Source organism: Zingiber officinale, chromosome 9A (assembly GCF_018446385.1).
Source record: "Zingiber officinale cultivar Zhangliang chromosome 9A, Zo_v1.1, whole genome shotgun sequence".
NCBI lineage: Eukaryota > Viridiplantae > Streptophyta > Magnoliopsida > Zingiberales > Zingiberaceae > Zingiber > Zingiber officinale.
This window is the reverse complement of record NC_056002.1, coordinates 5,658,781-5,668,094: the sequence shown is the minus strand read 5'-3', so window position 1 is coordinate 5,668,094 and position 9,314 is coordinate 5,658,781. Positions and strand designations below refer to the sequence as shown.

Here is a 9,314-nt window from a genome sequence, read left to right as displayed (position 1 = left end):
TTATGTTGGGAGTCATGCCCATGAGAAGTGGTGAGCTAAGCCCCGGAGGTTCGATTGGTTCTGTAGCTGGTCGGGTTTATGTTGGAGGTCATGTCTATGAGAAGTGGGGATCTGAGCTATGGTGGTCCGACCGGCTCTGACGTCGGATGGGTTTATGCTGGGGTCATGGCTATGATATATAAGTGGGAAGTTGAGCCCCGGAGGCCTGACCGAGTCTGGTGTCGATTGGGTATATACTGGGAGTCATACCTATAAAAAGGGGAAGCTGAACTCCGGAGATCATGCCAGTTCTAGGGCCGGTCGAGTTCGGAGGTCTGACCGACTCTAGCACCGGTGGGGTTTATGCTGAGTGCTGAGAGTCATGCCCATGAAAAGTGGGGAGCTGAGTCCCGAAGGTCCAACCGGCTCTGAGACCGACCTGGTTTATGTTTGAAGTCATACCTATGAGAAGTGGGAAGCTGAGCTCCATTGAAAGTGGTCCGTTAAGATACGTACATCTTGATTTTGATTGTTACTTCATATTGACTTTGATTGCCAAATTATCTTGACCATCGATCTCACATTATGTTTGGGACCACTAACAATGCTATGTATCACCGGGGAATGACAACAAACAAATTTCTAGTTCAAGTGCATTTCCAGTGTCTTGATAAGCATAAAATTTCATCTGGAGGATGTTCTAGTGATTTCTGAAGTATCAAAACTAAGAGGAGTGATATAATTGCAGCAGATTGAAAGTGGAATCCAATACGATTAATCACTGGTACAATCAGCTCGAGTTACTCAGACATATGGTCCTCACAAGCTCCAAAAAAAGTCAGAATCTTCAATTGGTTGCTGTCAAAGGACAGAATCAACACAAAGAGCAGGCTGGTTTTGAAAGGTTTCACCTTGAATAACACACAATGAATCGACAAAAAGGGGAATACATCATTGATATGTTTTTTTTTAAATGAGGATTGCGAATGAAAATCAAGGAAGAGCTTGCTGTTATGTGGCTAGGCATGGGCTCGGTGTGTTTGGTATTAAAGAAACAAGTCATCTTCGAAGAGAAACGTCGGCAAAGCCCTTGAATGGTGTCATGTTCCCAGCAGGTAAGGGCTAACATTTATATTAGTGCTACTCTATAGTTAAACTATAAGTTTTATCCTTTAATTATTGGTGTTTGATACAATATATTATGAGTGACCCCACAGGTAAGGTAAGGTAAGGTAAGGTAAGGTAAGTAAGGTGAGGTCGATAGTCAAGATAATGTTACAGTCAAAATCAAAATAAAATGGTAATGAAAATCAAGTGTATGTATCTGAATGGACCATTTTCAACGGGGCTCAGCTCCGCACATCTCATGGGCAAGATTCCCACCATAAACCCAATCAACTTGAGTGTCGGTCAGATCTACGGGACTTAGCTTCCCACTTTTTATAGGCATGACTCATAACATAAATCTCACCGGCTCTAGATCCGGTCAAATATCTGAAACTCAGCTCTCCACTTCTCATGGGTATAACTCCTAACATAAACCCGACCGACTCACGCCGATCAGACTTCAGCAGGGCTTGACTCCCCACTTTACATGGGCATGACTCCCAACATAAACCCGACCGGCCCTAGAGCCGGTCGGATCTTCGGGGCTCAATTCCTTATTTCTCATGGACATGACTCCTAATATAAACTCGACCGACCCTAGAGTCGGTTTGATCCCCAGGGCTCAGCTCCCCACTCCTAATGGCCATGACTTTCAACATAAATTCGGCCGACCCTAAAGCCGATCGGATCTCTGGAGCTCAGTTCCCCACTTCTCATGGGCTTAACTAGCTCCTAATATAAATCCAGTCGATCCTAGATCCGATCAGATATTCGAAACTCAGTTCTCCACTTCTCATGAACATGACTCCCAATATAAATCTGACCGGCCCTATAGTCGGTCTGACTCCCATTAGGAGATAGACTTGTCAGGGAATCACACCCATCTATCAGAGAATAACAGTTACTCACTAGGTAATATTTCTTTGCTCTGATATATACACGTAGCAGAACTTTTCTCTTCCTAGGAGAAGGTGACTTTATATCCTCTACTACTCGACATATTTTGACATCTGATATTCTCAGACGTCTCACTATTACGGAAGTTATGAGAGTAAGTATAAAAAAGAGATCATTTCCGTTAACCAACTACACGTGCACAGGTATACACATTCATATTATTATTTTACTGTTCATCTTTTTCTCCATTTTGTTTGGCTACGATTCTAACTTAAACGTCGGACTACTTGTATTAAAGACTTTTTTCTTGATTCTCACTTTAATATTCCCATTAGCTCTGTCTATGATGTATATAGATCCGCAACTTTCAATTCTAAGTCTTTCTTTCATTAATATCCCTGCCACCTTACCGACTACCTTACCGATTGTCTATCTACTTAAATGTAACTTTCGGACAAGATGAGCGTTATTATTTTGTTACGATAGGTTCCATACTTCCATTATTTATTGTTTCTTATTAGATATATGTTACTTTTTAGTTGTAGCAGTAGATGCCACCTTTTAGTGCCTTGAGGTTCAAATACGACACATTTCACTCAAGGGAAGGGGGCTTTTGCACGAGTTGTGTAGAAACTACACAATCAGTGGGTCCTTTCTGTTCAAGAGTACCTCACAAGCATCAAATCTCTCGATAATTACTCTTCTTTTATCCCATAAAACTGTCGGCATAGTTCAAATATGTTCACCAGTGACTTCTCATCCAAGCTCTTCATGCAAACTCGATCCTTTTTACAGTAATTTGCAACTGAATGGGTCCATATTCTTACAATATATAAGCTTGCAAATTTTGTTTCCTTCGGCTTGTTGCAATGTTTCTTTCCATGCACATTGAAAAGTACTCCATTCATTGCTTAGTTCACTGTTGAGTTTTGGACAATAAAAGGGAAACTCAGTGCAAGGACAACTCATGTTGGCTTACTGAAACAGAGTGCCTGAGGTTCATAAAGCAGCAGAAGAACATGGGTCGTGAAGGCTTTGTCAAGTTAATGTCAGGCACACTGTTGAATGGACCATGCATGGCTTTAAAAAAAGGATGGCATTTGCATGCATAAATAGATACTAGAGGCTTTATCTGATGACCAAAGACCTTTTCCTTGAGAGATTGCATGCACATTCTCTTTCATAGTTGAGTGGAGTCTCATTTTACACAAGCAATTAAAACCTTGTGCAGTGTTATCAGAATGAGTCCTGTTTCCAGCAACAGGTCAGATGAATGTGGCCATGAGGCCAAGTTTTGTGCTAGTAGAGGTCATTGGAAGCTTCAGGAAGACTGCAGGCTAAGAGAACTGGTGGCAATCCATGGCCCTCAGAATTGGAATCTCATAGCTGCAGAGATGCAAGGAAGGTCCGGTAAGTACGTTTAAACTACACAATACAAACTTTGTAGACTACATGAATCTTATTCTGCCATGTCATTGAATCACATTTCGTATTCAATTAAGGGAAGAGCTGCAGGTTGAGATGGTTCAATCAGCTCAATCCGAGCATCGACCGATCCACATTCAGCGAGAAGGAGGACGAGAAGCTACTGGCTACTCAGAAACTGTACGGGAACAAATGGTCTATGATCGCCGGTCTCTTCCCCGGCCGGACTGACAACATGGTCAAGAACCACTGGCATGTGCTCATGGCGAAGAAGTGGAGAGAGGAGCAGGCTGATGATTACAGGAAAAGGAGGCTCAGACAATTTGGTGTTCAGAGAAGGATTGGAGCAGCCACCGTTAGAGGCTATGCTTCATGCACCGAGTCATCATCAGTCAAAGAAAATGGAGAGAGCAGCTGCTTTGAGACTAATGCATCACCTTCGTTCATAGATTTTCTTGGCGTAGGAGACACTTGAAAGATGAGAGAATTATGGAATTTGTACTCTTTAATATAATGGGTCTCATTGTGTCGGGGAAACAGTAAGAACTTGATCATTTCGTTGATAAAATTGAAAGGTTGCAGGAAAATAAAAGGGAAATCGTTTTGTTTCTGCCTTTGCAGTTTTCCATGCTTGTCGTGAGCTACTTCACATGCTTCAGTCTCTATCAGAAACTACCAACTTGAGCATCATTCAGAAGCAGCACAGTTTACAAATCTGTCTCATGGATTTGTCTTGTGGAGGCTTTCAGTCCCGTCTTCTTCTCGTTCCTTTTGTAGGGTGAGTAGGTATCAAAGGGGCAAACCTAACAGAGTGAAGAGACAAATAATGCTTATCATTGTTGGACAAGGACAAACAATTTATTGTAGCATTACTCTGAAGGAACTCTGCAAAAGGGGGAGGGAAAAAAAAAGCATTCTGTTTGGGTTCGGTCACACTGTTAAGTTGGTTGAACTATTTTTCTTTTTTATATAATTGAAAGGGTAGACGGTCTTCTTCTTCTGATAGTTATTTATTATAAAAGGTGCTGTTAAATAATTATTCAAGTTACTATAGTTTGACTCAGAAATAACAATTCAAAGATACTTTATATGATTAATTAATGGCATTTTACAAAACTAATTCTTCACTTGCTGCTATTTTAGTTGTCTTTATGGGAAAGAACACATGCTTTGTCAAAGTGTATGTGCTTTCAGACAGTGCCTCAATGACATATAACCTTCCAATAAGTGGATGACAAAGGGGTGCCTAAAAGCTTAATGTACCACAAAGTCAAAAGAAGATGAACTCTTCCATTAGAGGCGTGAAAAATTACAGATGAGATGGTGGAACTAACAAGCAACCATGTACTAACCATGTTAATTAATTCCTATTTAAAAGTTTGGTCCAATAATTGTCTTTCCTCTTTATTTATCTCTTCATTATAAACTATTTATACCTTCTTGTTTCACTTGATATAACAATCAACAAATTCTAATGCGTGCTTTTTGTTCTCTTTTACCTTTTTTCTTAGGAGTCGATTGGGTTGTGGCCTTTGAGAAAGTGAAGATGCTTGCCACAGTTCAACTTCTTTATCTCAACCAATCTCACTCCCTTCTCAGTTGTGCCTCGTATGACAAGCACATTTGAGCAATGAATGCATTCTCATTGGTTCCTTTGGTCCTAAAATTCTTCCATACTTTTAGCATCCATCGACTCACAAAACGTGAACACAATCCAAAAGCAGTGGTAGATTAATTTAATCATTCTTTTCATTCAACTTCTCATAAATAAGTTATTTATGTTCAAAGGAACCTATTGCTCTCACTGTAGCACACTAGTGAAACCATTAAGGTGAGGAATTCCTCCTCGTGCAAAATTCAGCTTCTGTCTTCAGTTGAAGTTTGCGTGGTTTAGTCTAAGAGCTCTCCTGGAAGTGCAGGGATCGAGCAAGTGCTGCAGGGTTGGCATGCAGCAGTGACGGTGCCTCCGGTGCATGGTTCTTGATGCTGTCCTTGGGTAGGAAGGCCTTGAGGAGCCCTCCGCCGTTGACTGTGATGTTCTCGCCGTCCATCGTCCATATAGAGCTCTTTGCTGCTGCTTCAGGGTCATCGATCCTGAATGTTTTGGCAGGATCGACCTGCCTGCATCCATCTTCCCCATCTCGAACACGCTTGCCTGGCTCAGACAGCCGCGGAGTGTTCCATGTCCCGGGCTCCACCGCGCAGCTCCAGTAAGCTGCGGCGGGGTAGACCGGAATCGGTACGTTCGGCGCGCAAAAAGGAAGTGGTGTGTTCCATGGAAATGGCCAGGTAGATCCGTTGAAACATGGAATCTGAGTGTTTGCCTCTTGATTCGGTGCGACTTCCGATGCCTCTTCCATCTTTGAGCTGATCATGGAAGCTGAGTTGCATAGAGGAGTGTCAGAGCCAAAGGCGAGCACGGTGCCATTGGTGGTTAAACATGGGTAACGAGCTGAGGGCTCATCGAATCGGAGAGCTTGGAGAGCAGATTCGGGTATCGAAATGTGCCGGTACTGGCACGGGTTCTTGTTCTTGCGTCGACCAGCTCCGACGGGGACGTTCCTCATGGTGCCTCCTGCAGTCCAGTACCTTTGGCAGTTCTTGCAGAAGTGCCTGGGCTGGTTCACATTGTAGTTGTTGTAGTAGCAGAACTTGGTGTCCATGCTTCTGCACCGTGGGCAAGGGAGTATCTTGTCGGGCTTCTTCAGAGTCACAATTTTCTCTTTCGATTGTTCGTCGAATGTCGATTTCTTAGTGGATCCATCCTCCTCCTGAACGATTGAAGGATGGGTGGAAGACTCGTTCATCTCTCGCGAGTCTGCTGTTTCCTCGTGGGGTCTCGCAGCAGTTCCCTGAGGCTGAAACAGGGTTGTATCAGGAAAGAGGCAATTGGAGCAGAAATTTTTGGGGGCAATTCTTGATTGACAAGAAATCTTGTACGTGATCTTAAAACAGTGAGAAACTAACTAGTTTGATCTCTGAAACTGATACAAAAATCCAAAGCATGTCTGTTCAATTGTAGTATGAACATTCATCTCAAGTCACAAATTCCTCAAAAGAGCATGAAAGAAAAGAAGAAGAAAAAGGGAAAGAAAGTGAATTTTGGAAGTAATATTCGCAATCTAATCAAACAGAAAAGCCAGCCAGCCATCAAAGAATTAATTCAAAGTCAATGGTTAATCTCTGAGGAGAGATCATCAAATCCTGAATTCTTTATCAAAACCTAAAAGAGCTGACTCCTGATTCCATAAGAATTAAGAAGGAATCATATCTCCTCTGTTTTCTTCATCAAAGCAAAGCCAAAATTCAAACTTTGTGTCCAAACCCATTCAAACATACTGAAAACCCCATCCCTGAAATTCAATTTACTATAGCACACAAAAACAAAGGGAGAGGAAAAGAAAAGGAAAAAACAAAAAGAATCACTACCTTATCTCCTGCCCCGCCGCCTTCTCGCTGCAATGTTATCGTCTTCCCGAAGAGCTTGATCGCGGCGGCGATGCCTCTTTTCTCCGCCATCTCCTTCCCCTGTTTCACCCCTCCTTCTCCTCCTAAGTTTACCTTCCCTCTGCTTCTCTGTTTCTCAGTTCTCTCAGGGTTTAACAGAGTGGGAAAGGAGGGAGGGCCAGGTCAGCACTCAGAGTGGAATTTGAGCCACAAGTTCCTTTGTGGCCTTGGGGGGGTGTTATTTGATTCTCACTTCCTTTCCCTCCAACCCCACCATTTACTTTTGGGGCAAACTCTCGCCACTAAATTTTACTAGTGCTTAGTGTTTGATCAATTGCTTAACAACCAACAAGTATTGATGACAACATTTTCGAAATCTAGTCGGGTCAACCGGTTCGATCAGAAATCGTAATTAAATCGGTTCAGAACTAATTCAACTCGAGTGAAACTTCAACAAAACGAACCTAGAAATTGAAAGTGAGTCCGTTGTCTTATTCAAGTTATTCAACCACGAATGTCTAGATTCGTCATTTTGTTAATTATATCATTGACTTGTGGAATCTGATGAGGATCGCATTGTCAACTTCAAAGTTGTAGAATTTGATTTGTCTTTATTATTATTTATTTATTTATTTTTGTCCATTTTAAAGTAAAAGGTAGTAATGTGTCATGAGATCAATCCGGTCGGTCTTCTCTACTAATGCAAGAGTATATATTTGTACTATAATGTCAAATGTTTTATTAATGACATAAGACATTGAATAGGATCCATGTGTGACCAATACGAAGATATTGAGATGGAGAAGCTTCTCAGTTCATAAGACATTGAATAGGATCCATGTGTGACCAATACGAAGATATTGAGATGGAGAAGCTTCTCGAACTGATGTGATCGTTCTGCGTAGACTTAATAATGTCAAAAATAAGATGCAAAAATATCTAGATGGATGTAGGAAGTTAGCAGGTAGAGTAGTAAATTGACCTAAAATCTTTGCACGTAAACTTAATTTTCTCTTTAGTCAATATGTTAGAAAAAAATTATTTCCAACTCTATGTATATACTTTTTTTTTTTTTTAGTTCAACTCCCTAATATACAACAATTTATCTAATTATCCTCTTAATTTTAGATAAAAAAAATTTAAAGTGAAATATAATTCTCCTAAATTTAATATTATTTAATTAAAATCTAGTATATTTCTATCAATTGAGCAGCTCCGATCAATTAGAAATCGATAGATTTATCATGAAGGAATAGAAGCTCTCATTATTTTTTATAGGTACAAAAATTTAAAATCAAGTATAATTCCTCCTAAATTTAACATCATTTAATTAAAATCGAATATATTTTCTATCTAATTGAACACAACTCTTTTTTCACCTACCAATCGATTGACTTAAGTTGAATGGACTAGGAGCCTAAGTTAATCGATTGATATGAACTCCCGATCGATTGGTCAGATAGAAAAAGAATCGTACTCAATTTAATAGATATATTGTATTCTAATTTGAATGTACTGAATATAAGAGGAATTATATTTTATTTTAAATTTTTTAATTAAAAAAATGAGGAGAATTAGGTAAATAAGTGTGTATTAGGGAGTTGAAGTAAAAAAAATTGCATGTGAGTCTAGGAAGAAGTTGAGTTTGTATGTAGGGAGTTTAGGATAATTTATCTTAGTAGAAAGTAAAAATAATAAATAAATAAAAATAAATTCAGATATTGTAAATATAATTTAAGATAATCAATTTGTTTTATAAATAGAAGTAGAGGTATCAATCGGTAGAGCCGAGATGGGACCCAACTTAGGCATATTTCTTCATGTGAAGCTGTGTTAGGTTAGATTAGACTAGACTAGGATCAATTTAGGCCGTGCCAAGCATGTCTCAACTAACCCGAGGATTTACCTAGTGAGCTTAGATTTAGGGTAAGTTAAGCAAAGCCAATATTGTTAGTGATGTGGTTGAAAATATGCCCTTAGTCTGAGATTAAAATGTGATAATGTTCATCCCAGATGATTTAGTATTATCGGCCTCTGATTAAATATAGACAGATAAATTATGAAGATTTCGTCTAACAATAATAGTATATGTAAGGGGTAAGATAAGCTACGAGAATTTCACATTCGTTGAAAATGATTCTAAGGCTTATGATAATATTACTGTATGAATTGCTTGTGTCAGTCCTTAGGATAAAATATGCCTTCAATCATGTGATAAAAAATGATTCATTAGATCTATTACTCTGTCAACATGTTAAAATATGTTCTATAGTAATCGTCCGTGATTTACCTCCTCTGTATTGATCTTGAGACGAATTGATCAGGATACTGGGGATGAGCGTATTCATTTTCTACCACTATATTAAAATATGCCTTTAGTCGAATATAATGTTGATGTGGTGGTGATGATGTGGAGGACAACGCATGTGGTGGCTATCGAGGTGGATGTTATCCGACCA

The 9,314-nt window shown here is 39.8% G+C and overlaps 2 protein-coding genes across 2 annotated transcripts; one reads left to right on the top strand and one right to left on the bottom strand.

Moving 5' to 3' along the window:
* The first annotated feature begins 3,158 nt into the window (after positions 1-3,158).
* Positions 3,159-3,998, top strand: LOC122021835 (transcription factor MYB105-like). The gene is made up of 2 exons (XM_042580003.1): positions 3,159-3,393; positions 3,486-3,998. Exons 1-2 carry the CDS (start codon positions 3,225-3,227, stop codon positions 3,881-3,883), a joined length of 567 nt encoding a protein of 188 aa, XP_042435937.1. The 5' UTR covers positions 3,159-3,224; the 3' UTR covers positions 3,884-3,998.
* A 1,116-nt stretch (positions 3,999-5,114) lies between these two features.
* LOC122020408 (cyclic dof factor 1-like) lies at positions 5,115-7,061 on the bottom strand. Its single transcript, XM_042578330.1, has 2 exons — positions 6,838-7,061; positions 5,115-6,266 (listed from the first exon to the last, which is right to left on the bottom strand). The coding sequence occupies exons 1-2, from the start codon at positions 6,925-6,927 to the stop codon at positions 5,304-5,306; spliced, it is 1,053 nt and encodes a 350-aa protein (XP_042434264.1). The 5' UTR covers positions 6,928-7,061; the 3' UTR covers positions 5,115-5,303.
* Between the last annotated feature and the right edge of the window lie 2,253 nt (positions 7,062-9,314).